The 27,908-nt window shown below is 44.4% G+C and overlaps 1 protein-coding gene across 3 annotated transcripts in view; it reads right to left on the reverse strand.

Annotated features, from left to right (window-relative positions):
* The window catches only part of dia (diaphanous related formin 1), a 41,617-nt gene extending 27,271 nt beyond the window's left edge, over positions 1–14,346 (reverse strand). The window contains exons 1-8 of one of the 3 annotated variants that reach the window (XM_084602267.1): positions 14,192–14,345; positions 13,412–13,471; positions 11,581–11,754; positions 9,216–9,317; positions 8,541–8,674; positions 4,234–4,299; positions 3,438–3,513; positions 1,721–1,854 (exon numbers count right to left, since the gene is read on the reverse strand). In XM_084602267.1, the coding sequence (XP_084458393.1) occupies positions 1,721–1,854; positions 3,438–3,513; positions 4,234–4,299; positions 8,541–8,674; positions 9,216–9,317; positions 11,581–11,754; positions 13,412–13,441 (716 nt within the window). In that variant the 5' untranslated portion in view covers positions 13,442–13,471; positions 14,192–14,345. Of the gene's footprint in view, positions 1–1,720; positions 1,855–3,437; positions 3,514–4,233; positions 4,300–8,540; positions 8,675–9,215; positions 9,318–11,580; positions 11,755–13,411; positions 13,472–14,191 lie in introns of all 3 variants that reach the window. The other 2 variants (XM_084602266.1, XM_084602268.1) reach the window with 2 other exon arrangements.
* Positions 14,347–27,908: the final 13,562 nt, after the last annotated feature.

Below are 27,908 nucleotides of genomic sequence, written 5' to 3' on the forward strand. Positions count from 1 at the left end.
GCACCTTGGAGCAATAAAACATTGATTCAGAAACATTCAGGTTAGCAAGTGCTACCCCACCTGTCATTAGTGGCACATGCCCGCACCTGACCAGTCTTCAATTCTGAATTTTATGCTATATAATTAGGAAGAAAACAGTTTCAGGAAATGTATCACACAATATTCACTTGCGGAGCCCATACTTTGCATACACTTGTGAGCACAGGATCTCAATGTGCTGAGGAATGGCTCTGCAATTTTCATTGCCAAGCTTAGGCTTTGTTAAATCTCCTCTAGATTAAAACCTTTCCTTATTTTTTTCTTTCTTTTTTTTTTTTTTTTTTTTTCATTTACGTTAGCCAGTCTGATCATATTTTCTGCACATTTGCGCTTCCCTCAAACCAAAGCAATCAATCAGACTTTGTCGCCTCCACGACCCTTGTGAGCCAGGGCAATCTTGGTTGAGCTCTATTACAGCTAGCAATTCTGCCTGGAATGCTCAGATGACCGCGCTAACCCTCCATAAATTTGAGTGGAGCGGGCCACCATTAAAACACACATTAAAAACACAATTAAAACAAATGGTAAAGCGAAACACAACAGCTCCATGCAGTAGCGGCCAATGGGCTGATCATGTCTAACAGCTAGTTTACCTGACGTCCACGTAGTCCGAGATTTTCACAAGCGGGCTTTACTAGTGCGACTCCACTCATTCGGTCCCAAATTTCACAACATAGTGTAGAGCACTGTCTAAGAGTCACCACAGCACCCATGCATAGTGTCAGTGTTTAGCACAAACGACATTCTGGCAAATGTAAAGTGCCGTGTTTTCAGAAATCGGCATACTTCCTCATGTGAATTGAACCACCAAATTACCACTGCATCATAAATAAACACAACTTTCAATTGGTTAACTTGCAAAAACTAAATGGCTGGCCAGTTGGACAAGAAAAGCTGAGAATGTCAATCGGCCTCCATCTGAACACATGCACTATTCATGTTTTATAAGTCCATATTATCTGGCAAAGCAAGAATTCACAGAAATCATTGAGGATACCTTAAAGCTCATATGTGCCTCACATCTCAAAGCAAGACGCCATTTTTTTGAACTGTAACTCTAAGAATTTATTGAGTAAAAGATAAACATTGCCTGTGCAAGTGTTGCATAGCACAAGTTCAGTTTTGTTTGCTGTGCGCATTCGTAAAGAGCCACCAGACCTCTTTGAAAGCTGTCAGCAGATCTGACCCGATCAATTACATTGCAATTCTACCAGCAAAAAAAAAACAAAACAAGAATAACATGTTGTCATGCTAAAACCCCATTGTGATGAGAAATGCGGGTCTAAGGTCTATGGAAACGTTTGAAGCTTTACCATGAGCAATTTGCCTGCTATTTTATGTCTGAAGACAGCTTAAAATCTGGTGTTGAAAAGAATATTTTCATTTTTTCATTTGTTTTAAATTTCTGATTTTTCGGGACATATTAATGGTATGTCTAAACCAGAGTTTTGTTGCAAAAACAGCGCTTAATTCCCACAACTAAAAAGGTGCCAAATTTCAGGAAAATGAATACAAAGGGTTTCATAATATGTTAGCAATTATGTCTAACAAAACTAATCAAAAGCCTTGGTGCATGTGCACCAGCTCAGTAAGCACTAGACCCAGACACGTCACCAATGCAATTTTGGCACTAACAGCATTGAAAGAAAAGAGGGCAATAGCTGAGAAGGCGAGGACATACCCATTGGGTGGAACTATGGAAACGGCGGCAAGTAATTTCACCACGTCCACCATGACATGAGGCTTGGTGACATCCATGCTCGCAGAGACGATTGTGAGTGCCGATTCGTGCTCATAAACATACTTCAGGCCGGGCTGCAGAAAAACAGTTGAGTGCATCAGTGAAGGGCACGAGCTGCTTCTTAGCAAGTGAAAAATGACCCAACCAGAAACCACAGCAAGCCAGCCAGGCAACAAGACAAGAGACAAAATGAATTGGAGAAAATGCAAATTACCTTTGCAACTAAAAAATGCCAAGCAGCAAAAGGGAAACACAGAAAGAAACAATTTGAGCCAACTTGCATTAACGACCCAGAAATCCTGCCAAAAGTGCAACAATTTGCATTTGACATTTTCAGCACATAAAAGTATTGCATGCAAAAACACTAAGGCATTTCAACACAAATGCACATTTTTATGACAGCTTTTCGCCCTATGAGCTGCAAAATACACACAACTGGAACGCAGGGTGCATGAAATCGATTAAGAATGCTGCACTCTTACTGATAAAACTGATAAAAGCCGGCCGATTCTTCGGACTCCCATATTTCGGACTTCACACAGGCACCGTCATGCACCCCCTAGTTACATGCAGATTTTCACAACTGATGGTCTGACTCAGTGGAGTCCAAAAGTTACATTTTTTGAAGTAAATTTGGCCCCAGCAATACTGTAGATGCGAGTGGGCACCGTCGCAACCGTGAAAGGTGCCATCTTGGATATAAGCATAGTCATTTAGACGGACTAGATCGGCTTTTATTCATTGTTGTTATTTGAGGCAGTGGCAATATAGGCACGCTCTTCGTTGCCATCGCTGTTGCCTACAAAGAGCTTGCAATCGGACTGAAAATGAAACGTGAGCATCATGGGATCAGTACAATCACTGAGGCTCTTGTTCCCCTCGCTTGTTTTTTCTTAAGTTCCATCTTATAATCTTCAGAACTACCATTACCAATGGAAACTGAATGTTATTATTTCACATGGCGCATGCATTTGTTCGCAGCATGGTCATTACTTGTAGCTGTGTCATAGTTATGAAGCAGCATGGACATGACGAAAGCATGACTGGCTAAGATAGTCTAAATGGAGAGTTATAATGGTTACAGCTTAGCGCGATCCGCTTCTGCAGGGCACCACTGTGCATGTGGAGACCACCTTGAGTAAGCTGTATGCTTCCCGGAGGCATGCATACCAGTCACTCTGGGAGTCGGGACCAACCAGCGCCCACGCAGTAGTGGCTGCGCCTGCCGTATCGAATCATGCTAACCCGTGCGCACGAGCGGCACTGAGGCTCCCAGTAGCAGTTCACACTAAGCTATAACTCTCTATTATCGACATACAAATAAAACATGGCAAGCGGCCAAGTTCGTCATCTTGGAAAAAGTTTTTTACAGAAAACTAATTTTTTTTAAGTTCACGGATTGTTGGGGCTGTTCAGACCATTTTCCAGGCCCTGCAAAGTCCAAAAAGAGTGCCCAGTGACTGTACAAAAATGACACAGGGAAATTCTGAAAGAAGACCCGTATAATAGTTTGCAAACATGTAAGCCCCAGTAAGGCATTGTGAGAAGATGCACCGACTGAATCAGTATGTAGGAGCCACTGTAAATATTCACAAAAGTCACACACAAGCTGTAACAGTGCAAATGGCAAAACCAACCGTTAATGCGAGCAACTTACCGTGTTGTTCATAAGTGCCCGAACGCAACGAATAACTTCATGCTCAATCCGTTCGTACCTGTTGTCCCGAGGATGTCTGGGCAATAAATAGAGCACAGATGTCAGCTTAGAAGTGAGTACTGGCACAACTTTTCGTGCACAGCCGAAAAAAAAAAAAAAAAGAACACTGCGACACACTTCTGTTGGTGCCAACAGAGATCTCAACTTGCCTTTCAAATAACCAAGTCCACCTGTGTAAGACAAAAGGAGGCAACTTGACCGGCAAAGACTAAAAAGCTACCACGAGTTTACCTCAACACAATTTCACTGCCACGAACTTGCCTTTTGCATGAGTATGTCCACCTGTAGAGGAAGAAAGGGGCCTAAAAACAGCTAAAGCCCAACCCTCGTGGAGCAACCTTTCAAGAAGAATATCGAGCAGACAGAGCTAACAGTAAAGTGCCACCACATCTGGACAGGCACCAGATCAATGGGGGTAATGAATTTTCAAACAGTGAATGCGAGCTGAATGGCATCGTGCAATGCATACTGATAGTTTGCTGGCTTGTCCACACCATGACGGCTGAGAGCATTCAACTGAAGATGTGAACTACAAAGTTCACGTCATGGCAGTATAACTTGCCTTTCACGGACGAGTGTTTGGCTGAGCAAAGAAAAAAAATCAGAAAGAACACAGAGAGCCATTTTGCACAACACTCTAAGAGAGCGACAAAAGGGCACAGTACGCGAGAATGGATATCGGTGGAACAGCCAATATCAGTTAATCAACAGTATGAAAATTCTAGACAGCACTTACTGTTTACACCTCTGGAGGATTTTCAGCAACTTGTCCATTCCGTCCTTCAGGAACTCCTTCAGCCAGCTGCACAGGTGCACGTATACAAATGTGTACGAAGTTTGAAATACTTAGTGCCAAAGTTAATGCGACTGCACAGCCAATAACCACGCAATGTACAAACTTTGGTGCAGTTGTCATGCAGTACTGGCAACTGGGTTTTACAGCTCCAACCATTTGTCCTCCAAACTCTTCAGCCATCAGACATTTTTTTTTCCTTTGCATTCCTTTGCCAGGGAAGCTACACTCTGTTCGGTAGTGCTGGTGGTGTTTGCTTCTGTGTTTTTGTGTCCCGTCCTTCATATCGTTTTTCAGCAGGATAACCAACAAGCCTAGTTCATTGCACTTGTGCTGTTCTATAAATTTTTATAACAAGTAACAGTGCCCCACAACGTAAGAAGAGTGCATTCGCAGCACCTAAAGACATTCAACATCAGAGATCAGTACAGCACTGCGTACCCCACAGGACAAATACCTTCCAACAAAAAGAGAGACAAATCACAAGAAAAATGGTGTATATAACAATTAGGTGTGAAATAAGAAATGGTGGCAATATAAGTGCCAAATGTTCGAGCGATGTCACAGGATAACTTGGAAGTGAGCTGCGTTGCTAGGAGGAACTTCAGATGCCTCAGTTTTTGAAGCAAAAAGCTTCACTAGGCTAGTCAACTCCAGAGTCTCGCGTGTGCTCCATTGTTAGAAACACATTTAAAGCCCCGCTTTAGCCAAGCCGTATGAATGTGCCTTAGTAGCCTATAGGGGTAACGTGAATGCAAGGGTCCTGGCAGGCTGAGTCTGACATAACCGTCCCATGTGAAACACGAGACCGAAGTTGGCAGCTCCTGCCAGGGGACCACGGTCATGGACCCGGACCCGGACACGGCACACGATGACGAGCGGTTAGACCAGGCGTAGTATTGCTTTCGCAATAAAAGCCACAGCTACGCATGTGCAAACCACGTGACGTCACAGGAGAGGCGCAGGTGGTCGGAGCCGCCGCGACTCTGCCGATTGACCTTTAGTCGGTGCCGCGCGCTTTCACTGGGCTGTGTTTATGTCTATACAGAAGTGTAACGGTGATGATGATGTGGAATCGGAATAAAGTTTAATCTTATGTGATGTACGGCTGTAATAAATGTTTCACTGTGATGATAAGCCATTGAATATCTATAAGGTGCAACTGTGAACAAGGTAAGCCACAACTATGCCAAGGAACCACAAGCTAAGCCATGGCATTGCCGAAGCTTTTTGCTTCTGATATCCAGGCTTAACCAAGCTAAGCCACCAATAATTTTTTCGCCTGCAACTATACTCAATTTCTTGCGTAATTTAACTTCTTTTGAAATGCAACCACAGAGGCAGACAGCCGCTGAACTTCCAGTGATCAATGCTACTGGTGGCAAAAGCAACCGCTGGTATCTGTGACGAATATAGCTGGATTTATGTTATCGATAGTATTTTACCCAGCTCGTGCGAGAATCTTAAACTGAGCTATGAAAAAAAAAATGCCAGATGTAACATGTAATGTAAAGACAAGATAAAAGATGGCCCTCAAGGATAACAGACCGGATTCCAAAAGCATGCAAGCACTGCCGGAGGCAGCAGAAAAACAGGTGAGCAGATAAAACGGTGGCCACAGCAGGTACAGAACCAGGTTAAGTGGAAGGAAACGAAAGAGGCCTTTGTCTTGCAACCGACGTAGTCAAGCTGATGACGAAGGTGATTTTTAAGATCACCTAGTACTCTCAACAATAGCTTTAATAAATCTAATGTATTTTGGTTAACATCAGTGCTGCACACTGCCTAGAAAAGCAATAATCGCTGCATCAGCCGTCGCTTCACGCAACAGTCACTAACTGGCTACATACCGTCTCTCCAATATCGTGATTCATGGATGCCATGGCAGATGTTGACTACCACAAGAAGAAAGTTGGACCACCACGTGAGAAAAAAAAATGGTTTTAAATTGTTCTGCTTTGTTATTCAGCACCACAGCTGGGTATCTGTTTGTATAGGTAAGAAGCTCTCGATTGCTGCAAGAAAAAAAAAGTAAAAGATCCTCCAGCAGCCTGACTATGCCCACTGCAGGCCAAAGGCCTCTCTCATTTCCCTCCAATTACATCAGTCCTGTGCAAACTGTATCCACTTTACCTCCAATAAGAAGAAAAGGACATACTAGCCACTAAAAGTCAGTAGACTGTCCCTTTATGTTAGTGTATGCTAACAGCCCAAAATACTGAATGCACGCTAGAACAAAGACTGCCCGCAACATTTATGAAAAGTGTAGTGGTACCAGGCTAATGCCAGGGCCAAGTTAACAGTGATGAGGGCCCGGTTCAAAAAAATTAGGAGGGCCCCTATAATCCCCCACCACCCTACCCCGCCCCCTGTTGTCATGTTTGAGACTTTAAGTGTTTTAGAATTTCCTACAGAGAACACATGCCCTATTTACTCGAAGAATCTGTGGACTGTTTATGAACATCGCCTGAGCATATACTTTCCCGCAGAGCAAATGGACAGACTGGCATCTAGACTGAGCTATTCTAGGAAATGGCAGAGCACACAATATCCTCCCTAAAAAATCAGAATGTGCATTCGTGAAAATAAGTTTATAGAGTACTTGCAGGACAATTAGCTGCATGTGAGCACAGGTGAGGTAGAGATGGGTCTTGTTCATAAGCTGTTCGAAAATTCTTGCCGTAAATACGCTACCAATCTAGCTTTGTGAATTTCATCTAGCAAGATGAACTGAAGCTTGCCTATGGCAGTGTTTCAACAGAAACTGCTAGAATATGTGTTTTACATACTGACACAAAGTACAAAAATTAATGTTTATTACTCCAAATGCTGTCATAATGAGGGAAGAATCTTTTCAAAATAGTGGCGCCTGTAGAAAATGACATCGCTACTGAACTGGCACAAAGTTTGTTTTAACACGCTCAAATAATCAGTAATATTTATTTATAGTTTTAGACAGATACTCTACATTTAAAAAGAGAATGTATTTGCAATTTGTACACAACTTCCACTGTTAAAATTGAAGGAAAGGATTTTGCATATATAACACACCCTTTCTGCTTCCAATTTACAGAACAAACAAACATTTTACTAGATAACGTATGCTGCTTGGTCCACCGAAAAACAACCTTCGTCGCTTCTGTGGACGGCAGTAGTATAAAAACTGGTTGGACACTAACGCTCCGCCTTTAAGTGCATTGTGGGACAGTGTTAATGGCTACTATTTGCTGGCTCCCCATGTGGATGTTCGTTCCCGTAAATGGTTTTTCTTTTAAAACAGGATGAACACTTAGCCGTGCTATTGCGTCTACAAGGCGAAGCTTACGTGTCCTCTAATTTTTTACAGAAACGTTACATGTTTGCTCAATGAAGAAGATATGTTTTTTTTCACAGGTATTTAACCCTTAAATGGGGCGCATATTCGTATGACATGTCTGTTTTTTTATTTCAATTTTAAGCAAGTTAATAAAAGTATTTACATTTCTATAAGCGTTTTCGGGCCTTTTGCTGGGAATTCCTGATTAGATCTTCAACGTTGACCCACCTGAGAATCTTGCGTCTCCTCTCACAGCAACGACAAATCTGACACGGCTCTCAGCAATGAGCAGTCATAATCTCCCTAATAATGCACTAATTTCTCACAGCTTTCACTGCTTATGCTCAGGTTAATAAAACACAGAACTGACCTCACCAACAATAATAACAAAGGTCAGCAGGTTTACCGGCTGGTACAAACTGAGTCCCAACTGAAAGCCAGCAAGAACCTGTTGAAAAGACTCCGCTACCAACTGGGACCAGATGATTCCCAGCTGGTAGGCATTTGGAACTAGCCTTTTGAGTACCAGCTGCGAGCAGCTGAAACTTACTCAAGCCAGTTAAAACCAGCTAAACCATTTGTGATCCTTTTCCATATTATTTGGACGAGTACAAAGTTTTGTACTTTGACTGGTAAAATATTAGGCCAGCTTTGGAAGTAAGCATACGATGTGACTAGCAGCTTTTGAAGCATTCGACATTGCAATACTTAACCTCTAATTTTATTCATGGCAAATCAGGAAGAAGATGATTTGACAATTGTTGGGACCAAGTCTTAAAATTCGCCATTTTTTTTCCAGCTCTTGGGGGGCCCCCAAGAACGGAGGGCTCGGTTCATTTGAACCCTTTGAACCCTGGATAATTTGGCCCTGCTAATGCCACAAACTTTTCTGCCCCATCAGTAGCCCTCAAATAAAAAAATAAGTATTTATTACCTGACTGGATTGTTCGTAAGGGCTATCCGCAGGGATTCGATACCACGAAAGAGTTTGTCAGGAGATGTAGTTTCACTGCTGAGAAAGTTCACATAGTCCGCAGCAGACTCGTATCTACTGCTCCTTTTGCCTCCCTGCAGAAAAGAAGGAAAGGTAAATAAGAAAAATAATAAACGCCACTACTACAAGCTAAAACACATAATTACATTGCACTGGCAGCAAGCTACAAACAAAAAGTAGCAACTTAAGAGTTATACAAGTCATGAGTTTTATTTTTACAAATACACAACCCTTTTTTTTTAAACAAAAGTATAGCAGTACAGTTATGCCCACTTACAAAGTGCAAGAGCCCATCAGCAAACTCTAAGGTCTGGCTACTGAAAATATGTACAGGCACAAGATGTTTCAATTTGCTCCACAAAGCCACTCAGTCGCAAGGCTGACATCCCTGCTACGTTTCCTAACAACTGCACTCTGCTTGCTCTTAACCACCCGATGCATTCAGTTCCCACTTTGAGGGCTGCTGGTTAAGCAACATAACACAGAACAATCAATGTGTGAGCTCCACCATGAAGTTCACATAAAGGTTCATCGAATTCTCTTCCTTAATTCTGGCACAGAGCTGCCCGTAAGCCTACCACGTAGGATAAACATTGAGAATGACTGTATACTCACAGCAGCTGTACCCTTTAAATGCATGGACAGCATCTCCCGCTTCTCCATCAACGTTCTGTTCAGCAGTGGTTCCCGTTTTTCATCAGTCAGATTCATGTCATCCTGCAAGCCAAATGGGAAGAAAAGGTATTACACATCCACGGAGTGCAAACATTTGGCTGGAATGTTTGCTGCAGGGAGGGAGCTGATTCCCATACATTTCCCCTCTCAAAAAAGGCAAATGCTGATGTCACCTAATAAAAGGTTACCTTTTGTCACTGTCTATACTACACAAGCTGCTATAAATGCTGCCTAGAGTAACCTACAGGTGAGTATGGGACCCAAATAAGAGCATGCAGAAATATGGAAGATCAAGGGACCCAAATATGAGCATGCAGAAATATGGAAGATCAAACCAGTACAGTTTAATGATAATAAAGATGCATTAACAAATGACAGTATATATTAAACAGGACAGCAATGGCCAGAAACCAAAAACTTTGCAAAAGCATCAAATCCTCTGTGCACTGTTCCTACAACTGTTCTTAATTAACACAACATAAAACTGACTACTCCCTGAATGTGTAAGAGTTTGGGCACTGAACTTTCAGAGCATATTTTGAAACAAATCTGGAGGATGTTTTCAATAGTTCATTTTTACAGTTGATTCTGGCTTGTTGAAACCTTTTACACACAGAGTAAAATTTGTAAGTTTTTCAGGCTTTCATCAGATGCAGCTTTAGAGCATTCAAACAAACCTGTTAAACAAAGAATATCCAGCCCTATAAAACATATGCACTATTATGCATACATGGAGTGAAAGTCACATTTATTGTTCTTTATAATAACAAATACATAAACATTTTCCAATGCTGCAGCCAGCTCAACACTTGCAGTAAGGTCCTTCTGACTGGTAGCATGAAAACTTGAGATAACGATAAGCCAATTCTGAGCATGCATATTATAAAATTCCAATGTTTCCACAATTTCTTAACAGAATGTCCCATATGAACTATAACCTTATTTTTTAACCAAGCAATTTCAGTGGAAGAGGCTACACCAGTGGCCATGGTCCAGTCAATGCAGAATACATTTCAGTCTCCATTGTTGCACGCTTAAAGACCAACTGCAGAGCTTTCTCCAGCTTTTCAGAGTTCCCTAACATTTTCACAGCATGTTCCCCACAGTTTTCTGAGCCTTTGTACCAAAGTCCGAAGTGGCCCGAGGTCTGGCTGCAGTGCAAAGGAATGTTAAAATCTGTCATTTTGTGGCCTCAATCAAAGAGACTTCTACGGGCAACCTCGCGCGTATGACGCCACTGAATGCAAAACCATCAATATTCACCAAAGGACAACATTTCGAATCCTCTTTCGGTCGTTTAAGACAAATGACGCAAGCTGTCGATAACACTCACCACTAGTTTAGCCCAACAACACTCAGACTATGGGTTTTGAGACCATCTGTGACGTCACTGGATGGTCAGTCCTGACATCATCACTTGTTGGAACCCAGTTACAGTTTTCTGGTTTTCGCTTTTTTACAATATTTCTACTGAATGTTATGAATAACTGCTTTTTGTGCAGGGGATAGTGGACTCTAAGGAACATGATTTCAGTATTAGCTCAGACAGTTGAAAAAACCCTCAACATGGCCTTTAATGCACACCTCTTTTTTTTTTTAATGACCTTAATCGGACCGAGAACACTACCATGTATCAGTAGTGGAGGACACTGCACTCTGTCTACTGACAGTGATCGTGAGATCCCTGGTATCTACAAATATGTAATCTTGTAGCCTTTTATGTCTAACTCACACAAGTCATCATCAAAAACATTAGGAGAACAGGAGTGGTAACAAAAAGTTCTAAAGAACTAAGGCCGCCACACTAAACCAAGGATTAGTAGTTATATAAACTGAGGTAAGAATGCCACTAAGTGGCAACAATTGCATTCACATAAATGAATAATTAGTGTTCATTTCTGAACCTCCAAGTGCGGAGGATCATGCTCCTGTCTGCTGCTGCTGCTGCACTGTACTGTTGATGGTATCCTATCCTAATGCTCGCATTGATCCTTCAAAACGAGTACACAAACATATTCAAGATCAAGAATACTGTAAGTGACAGATGCATATAAACAAATGTCAACCCAAGGCTGTAAACATCCTAATAAAATAACTTCTGTTCAAGAAACAAGTCAGAAGCTCACAAAAAAAGAAAAGTAAAGGATTATGCACAGTGCCAGTTTAAGCTGGCTTTAAGGCAAGACTCACGTGAGCATACTTACAAACAAAATGAAAACACCAACTGCTCCCAGCTGAAATCCCATAGATGCTCTCTTATATCTGTATATGGCATGCTGACACAACGCAAAAAAATGGAGCCTACCAGCATCCTCTCGAACTCTCGGTTCACTTCTTCTTCATTGAGGCTGTTGACATACACCTCCACAGCAGGCTCAGCGGAGTAGTTCTCCGACGTAGGTCTTGGTTGCGTCGGGTAAGGCTGGCCGCCGGCCGCCTTGGACGGCTTTTTCCGACCTCGACTTCCAAACATATCCAGCTAGAATGTGAAAGGATGAGGTGTGTTCGTCTCAGTGATGAAATTCAGTAATAAAAATAAAGAAATCAATACTGCTTTGTCCTGATGGATATCAATATATTTGTTGGCAAATTAATAGGCTCAGAACTATTTGTGCACATCAAAGAGCCAAGAAATGAAAACACTATCCAACACCTGACAGATAATGCACTTATCCAATACTTCCTAAGATAGATAATGGCCACTTCAGACTAATGAGCAAGCTCATAACTAGAGAAGTAATTGACGTGCTCAATGCCCTTCCACCACCCACTTTAGTTTGTTTTTTTTTTTTTTTTGCTGGCTTTGTAGGTACTTGTAAACTAACAATTTAAATGCAAAGTTAACTAACATAGTTATGCATGTTAGCCTCCAAGATATGAGCTGAATGCCTGTACCTAAGCAACAATACTCACAATTAAGTACTGTGTTGACTTCTTTAATGCTCTTCCCCTTTCAATTTATGACAATTTTGTTTTGTTTTTTGTGCCCCTTGCAATCACTTTCCATGCTGCTTGCAGGAGCACCATGGTGAATACTGAGCCTTAAAAGAACTAGCTCCTGCTAATTTGGCCTTGAATGGGCCCCATTAAAAATGCACTGCAATACGTATTCCACATCACTGGTAATGCAAATGCCAGCAGGGTGAAAAAATATATTGTCAATATAAAAAAGCCAAAGCAAGATTCTTGATTATTAATGAAATAATGATGCTGCTGAAGGCAGCGATAAAAAATTGCACATCTTTATGGGCCGTCCCTCCTTCTATTGCTTTGAACAGGAATGTAATGTGAGTCCAGGATACAAATGCTTGTCTTCCGCGAGAAAAAGCCCAAAAGCATAAGGTGTTACAAGGGTTTTATTACATTTTTGGATGATCATATGAATGTGTTTGTTTTCATGGCTGAAAACAATGATGTGTGCAGACTTTGTATCCTCAATATGGGAATCAGAGACTGGTGCTGTCATGCTAACATGTAAAATGTAGGGTCAAGTGGAATAGCAGTGCCAAAATATGTCAAAACCATTTGATGCTCGAAAAAGAGATATTCGATCAATGGATATTTACAACAGTTAAAAGCGTCCAACAACCTGCACAGCTTCAGATGCAGTTTCAGCACAGAATTGCTAACCATCCAAAAGAAAAAGTAAAAGCAAGTTTTGCGCGCATTCTTTGCTGAAGTACTACGTGAGGCTAGTATGCAGTGCGAAAGTGACACCTGCGCGTGTCACCCGTTAGAGCAAAGCCAGCGCTGCAACTATAAAACAACCATGGCAGATAAAAATATCGCAAAGCACGTGCAAACAGCGTATGCCCACTGGTCTTGGCGCCACCAAGTGACACCGCAACGCGCAGTGGGGCATCTATTATTAGGAAGTGTCAGGGGCACAGTTTTAGCCGAAGTATGCCATTATTAGCTGAACGAAAGAGGAGGCAGCGAAAAAAAAAAAAAGAAAAAGCCGAGCGCTACTGGATTCGGGCGATCCTTTCGCAATGAACGTGACACAGGTTAGCGAAAACGCCCGATACCCAGAAACGGCGGCCGGATAGGCCGTTACAGTTCGTATCACCGCAACCAAGATGCCGTAAGCTTCCAATGTTAAAACGTGCAGCTTCATGTACAAATGACAAACTTACCAGTATGACTGATGACCTTTTATTAGACATGTTAGCCAAAGCTCATGGCATCTTAGCTCGCTAAAAAGAGAGACAACGAGGCAGACAGTGCGTAAGCAGACGTCATGGAAACACGTTTATATTGTAGTGCGTGCACGGGACTCTGAGCAACTCCAGCTGCAGGTGTTATTCCGCAAAAAAGCCTAGCTAAGTTGCAAACAATAGTCCAATGCCCGTCCAACCAAGAGATGTTGTGCGGCCGCAGAAAGAAACGAGCCTTTTCAAACGTCACTTGAAGCACGAAAGCAAGATCTCATCTGCGCGCGTTACCTACAAACGACGATCTGTGCTAGAAGCTTACCGCCAAACCTCCAAAACCGTGTACGCAAGTGAGGAATTTGCAACCTCCTCTGATGCCTCTTCATCGCAGTTTCCTTCCGATTCCGATCGTTAAAGTGCCACTTTAGAAGAGGTACCAGCACCGTTACTTCCTGTTCGCTGTTGCAACCCAGTTAACGGTTACTGGAGCGACGAGATTGTCGGCCGTCAGCAGACTTACAAAATTTTCGCACCTATATCACGCTGTTCCTGTGTCATCTACCGATGCGCGAAGTTATTTGACACGCCGGCAAAGAGCCAAGATTTAATCTTGCAGCCGTGGAGGTGCGTTGACGATAGGAAACGGGTGCCCAGACCGATCGGGCCTGTCGTGCGGCTAGCAACTCAATCACAGCCCTGTCAACGCTACAGACATACGCATGACACATTCACATGGCTGCAAATGTATTATTCAACACTTACTTTCACGGCGTTCAGTTTTTATCCAAGTTCAGAGTTTACCACAGGTGCCACACCGCCCAAAGCGACCACCATGACCTCCTGTCGACCAAGCGTCCCCCTAGCGGACGCCTAACGAACTTTCAACATCAGTATATGTTTCCAGGAAGACGAGCGCAGCAAGACAACCAAAAGGAGGTCAGCTCGAGCACAATACAGGCGCTGGAGACCCTGGAGACTTTATTAGGCTGCCGGCTGTTCGGAACAAGATGCTGCTCTGGCATCGCCCGCAATGCGCACATTGCGTTGGTGACGTCAGCTCACTAGCGCGCGAGATCTGGAACTCCCGTTAACTCCCGCCTTTTTTTCTGCGCGCTCAAACGGTGACTCAGATGGTTTATATTAAAACAGTTGCCAGCTTGCGCCGCCAGATTTGTTGACTGTGTGGGGCGGCGACCGACGTGACAAAGGCACCTCAAGCTTGTTGCAACCACGACCGTGTCGCCGGAGCAGCTGGTGCTTCGTTCTCTTCGTATTTGCGGTCGCACCACAAAGGAGCTCGCCGAAGCAAGCTTTAATTACGCGAAAGCGAGAAACACGGTAAAGTTGGAAGGAGGTGTGTGCAAAGAAAAACAGAAAAGCTGTGGTAAGGCGTACATTCATTTTTACCCGTGTGTCCAAGTAATCAAGAACATTGTCATGATTACGACCGACTGTGTTGGGTAAATCACAGTGGTCAGGAGTGTGCATGAGTAAGCGAAGTGGTCTACAGAAGTCATCGTGAGGGAAGAGAGCCCGTTGATATTGTTTCCGTTTAGGATAATTCACACACATATCACATTTGCATTATGTATTTTGATTTTTTTTTTGCACGATATATGACAACCCAGATAATACCCCTGTCACACGGACAGTTTCGATCCTCATTGAACTCGATCTGCATTCAACTTAATGCAGATCGAGGTTGTCACACGGCAACTTTCAAGTGCAATCGAGCTCGAGACTGCTTGACTTCAAGCTGCTTCCTCAATTGATCTTGAGATTTCAAGCAAACTGGCAAGTGTTCGTCGACACCCTCGTAGCGCACATGAGGAAAATTTCTCAATGCTCATTGAAAACGCCCGTGTAACATGGGATACTTCAATCCTTCTTGAAAACCTCAATGCGGATCGAGTTCAATGCTGATCGAAAGTGACCGTGTGACAGAGGTATAACACGCGTCCCGGGGATTCCGATTATGGGATGTTGCAATGTCCTAGGGAAGTCTGGAGAAGTCCCACAGAAATCCCCAAAACATTCATAATGAAGCAAGAAGTGACTTCCTCAGGACGTCCCAAACAATACCACCGGTGGAGATATTTGGAATGTTTTGGGAGCTTATTAGGATATTGTTGGAGGTTTTCCTCGGCTTATTGTTAGTCTGGGCCCTGTCTTGAAGAGGCCTTGTAAGTAGCATGCAATTGTGTAGTCTTCCAAGAATGCTTTGTTTTCAGTTCTCAAAATAATTCTGAGCTCGTGCTGGCGTTCTCAACAGACTCAACGTGCCATCTTTAAATTGTATTGGCACAAGGCAGGGCTGGTATGAGCAGAATATTGAGGCATATTTGAATTTCAACGGAAAAGTGGCCACCGTGCTAGAGGTGACCATTCTCAACATTATTTCTAGCTAATTATTTTAGTGTTGAACTCAGTGGGTTGAAATATGGGCTCATTCGCCACATATATATACTTGGCAAGAAAATTATTCGATAAGCAAGTATTGCTATGGTTTTCTTAGTTGTTTTATACACTGCATTGCATTTTGTTACTCAATCTTTATTTGGTCACCCTTGATTGTCACCTTTAATTTTATCTTTGTTATTGTCACCTGTTATGTCAGGACGCATGACCTCCTTTTTGTATCCTTCGCTTCCTGAACTCGCCCCCCTCACACAATACTCCTATTTAGAGCATGTGAGTATCTTAAATGAATGAATGAATGAACGAACGAACGTCCATGTACCGAAACGGGTGCGTTGAACACTGCATGCTGCAGCCTGTAATTCAGCATTATCTGCATGGCTACTACTAGGTGTTATTTTAGACACACAAGGAATATCACATGCTATGTATAACGCACTCAACAGAAGCTTACATACACTTCAAACTCTTACGCACACCTTCACATATTGCAAAACAAAGAGAAGTGACCGTTTTGAGAGTACCACTTTTTTGTTGTTGCGACTGAAGAAAGAAGGAAAAGAAAATGCACGGGCCTGCTACTGACTGTAACTGAGCCACCTCCGCTACCTCGTGCGGACAAAAGAGAAAATAGAGAAGAAAGAAAAAGAAGATGGAGAGAAAGACGCGCGTCGCAACAGCCGTCGTCCACCACCGAAACGGTAGCGGGTGCAATGACGGCCTACAACAGATAAAAATATAGTGGCAGGCTAACCACCGCCGCCAGCGGCAGTGACCGACCAGCCCCAGCCACGTAGGGCCAGAAGCAGCCACCCCGAAACCCACTACTAAGGCATTCTGGTATGTTCAGGCAGTGGCTGTATGTGAGCAAAGCTGTATAAAATAATCTCTTGAATAGTGATTTATTTTGTTTACAGTACAATTAATCAGCGTCACGTGCAACATTCTGTTAACTGCGCTTCTTCATTTCTTTGTCGACAACAAAAATAAAGCAATTACGGTTGTTTTGTGTTCTTCGGAGAAGTTGGGCGCTATGAATTTGGACGCCGCGGTAGTTGGGCACCACGTTTAACTATGCCCTTTCTTGCGAACATGTGATTCATACTGGATCTTACCCCTCATATCATGGTAGGCTGCATCTCATGTAGCATGTTGCGTGACCTTTTATATATTTTCCAACGGAACAGATTCACATACACCAGCTAATGCAAGCAGAGCTTACATTTGCTGTTCATGTGCTCTGCAAAAACCACGATGAACAACCAGTTGCAACCCCCTCATAGACTGTTGGGAAAGCGCAACCGAAAATTTATTTAGCAACTGTTGATTATACGCTAGCAGGGACGGCGCCAATTTCTAGTTACAATGACGACAAATATGCAATTTGTTTTGGACATTACAAGCGAATTTGTGCGGTTTTCGTTCACTTGCATTTGTGCCAGGTGCATGATCCCTTACACTGCCCTGGAATGTATTTAGTATTGTCCTATAAAGGGGAAGTAAATGGATCATCCCATGAAGACCATTTGATGATTCGAACATATCCCAGAAGGAAGCTCACGGGGACGTCTTGCGGATTACCCTGTTAGGATGTGGTAGGTAGGGAAGTAAATGGGACGTCCCTGGGAGTTGGTGTGTTGTCTGCTAGAAATAAATTAATATGAGAAATAAAACGGCAAAGGTGCAATACGCCATAAAAGATATACATCCTCACTTTATCTGGCCTCCCGGCTCTCCGTAATTCGTTAATGTGCGGAGCTCTCAAATGAAAAAACAAATGTGTGCATACAAAGCGAGGATGTATATCCACGCTCTTCAGGACAGTTTCGATGGAGGCGAAACGAAGTGGCGTCCGTGTGCTGTGCGATGTCAGCGCACGTTAAAGATCCCCAGGTGATCGAAATTACTCCGTAGCCCTCCACTACGGCTCCCATTTCTCTCTTTCCACTTTCACTCCACCTTCCTCCCCTCCCTTACGGCGCGGTTCAGGTGTCCACATAGCAAGTGTGACAGATACTGCGCCTTTCCTTTCCTGTGAACCAATTTAATTTAATTAATTAAGGCCATCAGTGCGTCTTTTGCGCTTTGCTCATGAGAGACTCGCCGCGGCAGCTCAGGGGTTAAGACGTTCGGCTATACTGAGCCGAAGTTCCCGGGATCGAACTAGACTGCGGCTGTCGCGTTTCAATGGAGGCGAAACGCGAGGGCGTCTGTGTGCTGTGCGATGTCAGTCAGAACCACTGTTGTTGTTGTGGCTCTGGAAATTTCGACCACCTGAGGCTGGCATCGCACAGCACTTGTGCGCCTTGCAGACTCTGCGTAAATTGCAAACTGGTGCATAGGAAAAGAAAGGCGCAGTATCGTTCACACCTCCCGCTGGACGCCCGAGCGCTCGTTGGGAAGGAAGAAGGTGGACGTCTACAGAATAATTTCCACCACCTAGGAGCTATTACGAGCACTGACATCGTTGTGGCAATTTCTCGATGCTAAACCAAGCAAACCATATCGAACAGTGATTTCGCGCATCCTGTTTAAGCAGAGTTATAGCCCGGATAATTTTATTATTATTGCGATAGCAATACTGCGCCAAGTTTCGAGCCGTCGCGTGGTCCCGGCGGAGGCCACGCTTGACCTTGAACAGCCGAGGAGGAGGAAGAGAAGTAGGAGAAGAAAAAGAAGAAGACGACGACGACGACGAAGAAGAAGACTAGTAACTTACGCTCGCGTCATACTCTTAAAGGATTAAATTAAGTGTCCCCAATAATGTAGCACCTTACACTGATAGGACGTGATAGGGGAATAATGTAGCAGGCAAAAGAAGCTTCTGCCATTGCTATCGCAATTCAACTAGTGTTAACCAGAGTTAAACAACAACTAATTTTTATTATAACATAAATTGCCGCCCAAGCGGAACAGTCACCGCAACATACAGAAAGTGCATTAGTAAAGCGACCGGGCTTGCCGGAACAGTTAGCTATATTGATTGCGCTCCTTTCTCTACTGGAGCCGGGGCTCACGTTGAGTGACTTATTGATTGCCAACTCTTATCTCTGCTGTTGCAGCTGCTTTTTCGTCGTTTTGCTGACAGAATATGGATATCCCCGATTCAGCCCGACCGAGGTCTTTCATTCACTCTAGAGCATCAACAGAAACATTAATGAGAGCAAATTTGCGACTGCATGAATGGTCAGCTCGGATTCAAGAAGACTTGGCATCTGCTAAGGCACCTTCTTGACCCCACAGGTCAAATCAACTCAATGGAGTCAGCTGATGAGATTAGTGCATCAGTATCAAAGCACCACAGAAGTATTCTTAACGGAACTGCGAGATCGATACGTAAACACAACCCCAACAGGAGCGCTGCCAGACTATGGGGGGTAAGGTGCCTCGATGCTTTTTGCTTCCGAAACGCATCGAGGCACCCTAATAGGGGGACATCAAACAAGGACTTGGACGTCGAGATCACGGAGGCGGAGATGTGGTTTGCCATGCATGGGGCAACTACGCGCCCCGTCCGCAGCTAGGCCTGACGGTGTTACTTACTAACAAAGCCCTCAGAAACTTGGACGCGGGGTCTGTGAACGCACTAACTGATTTCATGAGTAAGTACTGGAGAGGCGGAAACATTCCACAAGAATGGAAACATGCAAAGATTATATTCATTCCAAATCCAGGCAAGAAATTGTGTATACAGGATCTACGCCCAATCTCTTCGACATCCTGCTTAGGAAAATTAGTGGAACATGTTGTTCTCAACCGACTACAAGAATACGCCGAGGACAATAACTTACTCCCAAACTCCATGCTAGGCTTCAGGGCTAATCTTTCCACCCAAGATATGTTGCACCTAAAGGCAGACATAATATTCAAGGTAGGACTCGCCCAACAACGCACTCTTTTAAACAGACATATAATACACACGGAACGTGGCAGACGAACTAAAGCCATATTAGGCTTAGATTTAAACAAGGCTTTCGATAATGTTACGCACGATGCTATTAAGGAATCTCTCGGACATCAACACAGGAGAAAGAACTTTCAATTGTATAAAGTCGTTTTTCAGTAACAGAACGGCAGAGATAGCAGCGGGAGAGATCTCACGAGGCAAAAGGAACGCCTTAGAGCTCAGTCCTGTCACCCCTCACTCATCGAAATTCCTCCTATATTCGCAGCCCTTCTGCATGGGTCTGCAACACACATTCTACGCATATGATACCACTTTATTGACCACAACTGGCAGCGATGGTCAGATACAGGGTATCCTGCAACAAGCTGTAGACCTACAAGACCTGGCGGTCAAAGCAGGGCTAATTAACCTAATCGCCTTCCAAGTCCGTATTATTCGTAATCAGAGCCAAACCAAGAGGCCCTCGAGGCAAAAACTACAAACCTCCGTCTCCCATTAACATCTGGGTGGAAGGGCTCCCTGTAAAGGATGTTAAAACTATAAAAATCCTGGGACTATTCCTTCAGTTCAACAGGAAGAACAAGGAAACACTAGAAAGACTGAAGACAATCTTCAACATGACGGTAAGACTAATTAGACGAATTGCAAGCAAAAGGATGAGAGTGAAGGCGAAAGAATTAACTGCAAGATATTACAAGCCTTGTATTAAGCAGGCTCGTCTACGCACTCCCGTACTTAAAATTAGGCAATACTGAAAAAGCCAAAGTAAAGGCTATAATTCGACAAGCGTATATTAGGGCTACTGAAAGACTCCTGGGTTTGGGAGTACATAATTAACACTTTAGATTAGCTTAAGGAGGCACACTTAACACAGCAACGGGGCCGGCTTTCCCGAACCAAAGCAGGAAGGACCATATTTGATAGTTTAGGACTAGGCATCGAGTTGCCACCACTAGATACTAAGACACAGATACCTAAACGCATCGTAGGGCAATAAAAGTCAAGCCACTACCTAAGAATATTCATCCTGCTCACCACGAGGGGAGAAGGAGAGCTAGGGCAAAAGATATACAGTCAAGATTAGCTTGCGGTATATATAGATGCCGCAGAATATCAACAGAAGCAAGAGTTCGCACTAACTGACACGCAAGCCAGACTGATAATCTCCGGCACTACCAAAACGGGATCTTCGGAAACGGCAGAAGAGGTGACAATCGCCCTTGCCATTGCTAACACCGAAGCTACTACTATACTCAGTGACTCTAAATTCGCCTTATGCAATTATGCGGGGGCAGAACTTCTCAGGCAGCAGTGAGCATATTGGGTCAAACCAAGCACTTAGACAGAATTGTTGAATTGATATGGGTCCCGACTCACTCGGGAAACCCTGGTAACAAAGCGGCAAACATCAAAGCTCGAGGATTCGTCAGCCGAGCAGGGGACGCGACGTAGTTACTGAGAGTTTCTCGAAGGACGACATTACTAATCATTTTAAGCCTGAAAGGAGAATATTCACCCCTCCAAACGAATATTTAGATAAGGAGCAGGAGACCAAGTGGAGACGACTCTAGACGCGATCCTTTATGACTGCAATTACCTGTTGTCAAAATTCTACCCCGGCGATTACGACCCGAATGTACACTAACGTGGTGAAACAGCCACTTATGGTCACATATTGTGTAATTGTAAAGAAGAGCCGCCCCCGGAATCTTTAATACAAATTCCTACGCTCGAGCAACGGGAGGCCATGTTGGTCAGCTCAGACCTGGGAGTTCAAACTCAGGGACCGCTGTCAGCCGTGGACTGATAGCCACCTAGCAGGGATCATCTGCATTCTGCCTTTTTTCACGAAATAAATGTTTCGTAATCCAAATCATCCTCTCGATCAGTGAATCAGTGAACGGTGGAACTTTCTTATCCCATAAACAAGGAAAAGTTACGCATCGTTAGTCTTCCCCAAATTTCAGCTTGAGTGGCGTCAGCGCGAGAACAGACACGAACATAAGAACAAAGAAGAGTCCATTCTCGGGCTAACGCCATTCGCGCTCAGATACATCCAGTATTACTTCCCCAAATGCACGACGCGAGTCTGGACCCCCCCTCATCTGCAATTGCCTCCATATGTCTGGAAGGATTTATCACTGATCATTACTCAGTGCAGTCAATTAGAAGCCCATTAAAGCACTACTTCAATCTCTGATGTGCTCCAGCTTGAGCGGCTGCCCGTAGGTACTTCTTGTTTGATTTCTTTTTAGTGGGTCCCCTGTCACCCTCGTGCGCAAGTGCAGAACAGCCAACCGGACCTCATGTCCGGTTAACCGCCCAGCATTTCCTTTCTCTATCTACGTCCTGCCTATGTATGACAGGGGAACGAGTCCGTGTGCCGGCGAGAGCCAAAACTGATGCGCGGGCACATTCGCAGTCTATCAGCGCGCGTCTGCGAAGCTATTGACCCTTGCCAAGGACACAACCTCTCCGAAATGGTTCTCCGCCCACGCCCCCTACTTCTACGCTCCGCGTGAGGCAATGGAGAGTTTTTGGTCGGTGCCAAGCCCTTTCGTCCTTGACGTTGCTTCCAGCAGAACCCCAAAAGATGGCATTCTGTCCCAGATATTATTTTTAGCATTGCGAAAGGCAAATGAGACCTGGCTCCAATCAGGATTATGACCTTACGCACCTCTTGCTCCTTTAAGTAACGGGGGCGACAGTGTATATGAGCACAATTATCCATTACAAAGAGCAGTGACGGGAGGCGCGGGTTTGAACACAGATACACTGCGCATGATTCTGATGGGGCCAGGTCCCCTGCCTTTCGCAGTGCCGCAAACAGCTCCTGAGACAGAGTATAGTTCTTTCCGGGTCCTCTACATTTTACAGTTTGTTTTCGAATCGTGTAAAAAGTCTATAATCAAAGCCTCCAGAATCGCTCACGCTCACAACATGCTCCAATCGCGCCGCAGAAGCCAGTGCTGTTTCGTACTCTTTTAATATATCTAAAGGATCAATGCCTGATAAAAATCTTATAATGCGTAAACGTGAGAAGTTTGTCTAGTTGGCAGATGTTCATGGTAAGCGAGCACGAAAAAGACGAACACGGCAGAGAAGACGACAACACGACAAGCACTCACTGAGTGAGTGTGTCGTGTTGTCTTTTCTGCCGCGTTCGGTTTGCGTTCTTTTACCACGAAGGAGCTTATGATGCGTTTAGGTTCTCTAAAGAAATCCCCCCTCCCCCAAAAAATTGAGCACGCGAACATGAATTGTCGCCTGGCTACAGTACAAGCATCAGAGTGCAGAATCGCGCCCTTTTAGTAAAAAAAAGTACGCCCATCTGCATTCCTCTCACACCGGGATATTCTACGTATCCGGTTTACAGGTACGCAGTTTCGTCTTGCGGCGCCACTAACAGCTGGTGACGTGATGGTTTACATCACTAGCGGATGTGCGAGTGCTAGTTCCGCTTTCTTTCTTTCTTTCTTTCTTTCTTTCTTTCTTTCTTTCTTTCTTTCTTTCTTTCTTTCTTTCTTTCTTTCTTTCTTTCTTTCAAAACAACCTCAAGAAGCGTGGTGGAGCTCATCGATAGCGGCTGCTGCGCTGTAGCTTCGCGGAAGTTCTTTCCTTCCTCCATGCCTCACGGTGACGCGCCGAGTCGCGCGCGTCATGGCGCCAGCCAATAAGAGAGAGTTGCGAAACGCGGGGTTTTCGAAGCTCGCTCTCATGTCGCGTATTATTCGAATTTCTCGCCCTCTTTCAGCATCTCAGGGGACCCTTTCAGAAGGCAGATGTTACTTCGGAAATTTCGCTTTTTGCTTCTTTTAAAGCTGTTCACTTTTACATTTCTACCACTTAGATATTAGAATTAGAATAGCACTGTCAACAGCTATAGAAGAACAGAGCAATCAGAGTGGCCCAGAGAACAAACTCGAGCTGATATTGTAATCGAAATCAAGAATAAATTGTCAGGTCATGCAGTGCGAAGGCAAGATAAGCAATGGTCGCTAAGGGTAGCGAGTAGATTTTTTAAGAAAGCAGGCGTAGCAGGGGTGGCAGAAAGTTAGGTGGGCGGATGATATTGGGCAGAAATTCGCGATTATTATAGGTGGCCGAAGCTGGCACAGAATCGGGATAATCGGTGATACATGGAAGATGCATTTACCCTGCACTGGATGTAGTCAGACTGATAAATATTCTAATTGATGCTTTTCGGGCATATCTAGTCACGGATTATAAAGCGAAGCGGTCAGAGCTAGGCGCGGGACCGGCTACTACCGGATGTCTCATATGCAACCGGGAAGGTGTTCAGCTTGACCGGTGTTCACACTTGCAAAGGCGAACCGCGGGCCACTTTCCCGAATCGGTCTTTTATTGCGAAAGCAATACTATACGACAGCCTAAGTGAGACCTCAGCTGGCCGCAGCTACGCCATGAAGAGGCGTAGCTACGGTCTCCTCATAAAAAAATCAGCCTGCCATGACATTTGAATTCACGTTATCTCTATGCCACGGGCAGGAGCTGCCAACTCGGGTCGCTCCTTTCACATGGGAGGGTGATATCAGAATCAGCCTGAACCGTTTGCATTCTCGTTACCAGGCACGTCCATACGATTTGGTTGAAGCGTTACTTTATATATGTAGGCTGGTAGCTTATGCTCTCGCGCCGTACTCTTAAAGGGTGAGCTTAAGTGTCCCCAATAATGTAGCACCTTATACTGATAGGGCGTGATAGGGGAATAATGTAGCAGACAAAAGAAGCTTCCGCCATTGCTTTCGCAATTCAATTAGGGTTAACCAGAGCACGACCGGTCTCGAGGGAGAACGAGCACGCTCTCCCTCGAGACCGGCCGTGACCAGAGCTAAATCACAACTAATTTTTTCGGAACGAGACTTGGCGATCTTGGCTGTCCACCATCAACGAGAAGCTGGATGTAAAACTAGCTTCCGTTCACTTCAACTGCGCCGCTTATTGGTTACCGGTTCGCGATCAGCAGTCGCAAGGTTGGAAAATTGAGCAGTGTTCGATCGGTCTGCGACTGTCGCTTTTCGACCACAACGATCGCACAACCTCTGGGAGTCGTAAGTGTGAAAGGGCCTTAATTAATCATGTTATCGCCATCCGTCTGTCTACATCGCCTTGCATTCACGTAACAATATTCCCATCAGTTTAAACGTCTGTTGACTGAACTTTGACAATTATATAGGAGGTTTGTGGTTCGCACGAAGTATATATATATTTGCTTTCCACTTAATGCTGCTTCAATTACACCGTCATATTTGTACGCCTTTATTGAGGGCGAGAGCTATAAACACTCCAAATAATGTGTCAGGCGGGCGCAGAATGAGTTAGGAAGCCCCCACACCGGCAGATATTAGGTACGGACATAGATTGTTGGTACGTAAGTTGAAACGCGCAGAGTTGTAGGTCAACGTCCTCCTCAAACACATGGTGTCTCTAGTGCACTGCATGTACATTTTAGCGCCATAAATGACGACTGCGATATATAACGGATGCCATGATATCTACCTATCATGCACTGTAAAATAGATTGGAAAGTTTCGGAACATATATGGCGCAATCACCAATGGTTTATGCACTGAGAAGTTCAGGCTTGATGAGACACGCTTCCAATCTGCCCTGTAGACTGTTGTACGAGCGCCAGCGATCTTTCAGGTTGTGGTGGCGAAAATTGCTTGCAATGCCGCACTTGCCAAAGCAGTTGCACGTAGTTTTAGTGTTGACCGGCGCTTGGAACAAATGGCTTCTATGCTGGAAGATGAGCATACTATGATCACACCGAAATTATGCGATAAGCTAAAAATGCCCAATTTCAGGCTCCGAAAAATTCTTTAATATCTGGTTGTCCATGTAAGTCCATCTGTGACCGAACTAAACAACACTGCTTTAAAAAAAAAAAAAATGCTTGAGGCAGACTCACGAGCGAATATTTCATATTTTTAATCAATTTATAGCTGAGGTCGTAACTGGGCTGAGAGCCGTTGAATTTATATGGAAGGAATAATGGAAATTCCTGCACCCAGGGGTTTCTGCAGGACAGAAATAAGAGGTGCGCCAAAATCACAAAAAGGTGAGAGAGAGAGAGAGAGAGAGAAGCGCTAGTCATTTTGGTAGTTATCAGTGCAAAAAGAAAAAATTGTGACAATTTAAGGGGATGCACAAATTAAACCATAGAGGTGTATGCCCCACTTGTGGAGTGCGTTGGGGAATCACTGTCCGCGGCGGCTTTTCAAACCATTCTGCGTGGCCCTCCCCTGGGTTTGAAAAGTGAACTCTTCGCTCCTGCAACGTGTGACATGAGGCACCGACATTCTCAGGCAGTTTAAGATGGCGCATATCGCGATATAAATTGACTGCTGTGCAGCACGCAGCCGGTTACACTTGACATCACAAGCCATGATGGGGACCAGCAGGCACGAGCATAGCTTCCACAGTGCAGGCCGGAGGTGCCGATAAGCGGATTAGAAAAAGGCACAGCCGCTCCGTGAATCTATGTAAATATTTATTATGGATACTGTCAACTGAAAATTTCCGTATGACATCAGTGCAAGGGGTGCTCGCTATATATAGTAAATCTGGCCTTTACATAACGAGGTCAAATGGCGCCGCCATATTCGGTACTCCGTTGTGAGAGAGGCCGTAAGGTGACTTCCTCGAGAATCTTAAAGAAGTATATGCTACACTAAAACCTGATATATCCCGCTCAAAATGGATCGTGAAATAATTTGGCATATATCGATGATTCAATACAAAAAAAAAAAAGCAACACATGACCATATTTGTATGACAGAATCAAGAATACATTGCAACCACGTTAATGAAGTGCTTCTTGTATAGCAACGTGCCGGCAACTCACTTTCATGGTAGTTGTCTCAATGACGCCGCAGCTAGCGGACGGTGTTTTGGAAGTAGCCGCTATTTATTGTAAGATGTTTAATCCTGTTACCGGTGCAGTCTAAATATCAGAACCACTCATTAAACCTAACTTCGACATCAAAGCAAATGGCCCACTCCTCAGCAATGTGGTATGGGAAGTGAGAGCACAAGATGGCACGCACAAGGACACCTATAACGTCTCTCATCAAGCGGTTATCAAAGCATGAGCGCTGCCAACAGGGGCCGAATGCCGCGAAGCTGATTCGTATACACGTGCGCGAAAGGTGATCGAAGAGCGCCGTTAAAAAACGTGCTGCTTCGGGGGCACGACGCGCCGTTTGATACATCGAATGGCGGGAGAAACTGGGTTTCGATATACGGCGGACTTTCTATAATTTTACGCAAAATTTTCAAAAGGATAATATGTATGTTCAATACATGTCAATAAACTCTAAACATCCAGGTTCGACTGCAGCACGACGTGACATCTGATTCCCAGAAGAAATCCTAGGTGCTCAATAATGAAGCCAGTGCGAAGGTCGCCCTCTCCGAAGAAGGCAATCGCCTTTTCCAAAATCAGCGGAAGCTTCCGGGGCACTGCATCAGCGGAGACGGGAGGGGCGTGGCAGTGCAGGAAGTGCGGGGCACGCACGGTATATATAACAGCGAAGGAGAGGTGTTCCAAGGGGTACTTGCCTGCCAAGAGCTGTGTTCGAACTCTCGAAAAAATCCATGTGCACTCGATGGTCGAACCGCGCGCTGTTTCTCAGTCATGACAACGCTCCTGCGTATACGGCCGTTCCGGTAAGACGGCGTCGATTGAATGGCGAGCACTATGCTGCAGGCGGCCCTGTAGGACGGACGCGGCATCTCGCTGTTTACTCTCCGGGGAGAAAGATGCTGAGAGAGTGGCGGTTTTGCAATGAAAGCGCGAGGCTGTGAGTGCGCTTATACAGCTTCCTTAGGAAACGCGGAAAAGTTATGGCTCGTTTCGAAATATGAAGAAATGAAGGGATCGTGACAGATGTAAAATCAGAGCCCAAAGGCAGAACTTCTGCTGTGTTTGTCCATTCAAAGAAAGGTAGAAAAGAAAGAGAGAAAGGAAGGAAGGAAAGAAGCATAAATAAAAATGACGATGAAAGCGATTTATTGAAATGAAGAGGGAAGGGGAACGGGGAATTGAGGTTGCGAGGCTTTCATGGCGATCACTACCTCTTTCAATTGTGCAATTTTCCCGTGCCGTTCACAGTGTCTGCCCGTTATGCA

This window comes from Amblyomma maculatum, chromosome 4 (genome assembly GCF_055883805.1).
Source record: "Amblyomma maculatum isolate TAMU_Amacu chromosome 4, ASM5588380v1, whole genome shotgun sequence".
Classification (NCBI taxonomy): domain Eukaryota; kingdom Metazoa; phylum Arthropoda; class Arachnida; order Ixodida; family Ixodidae; genus Amblyomma; species Amblyomma maculatum.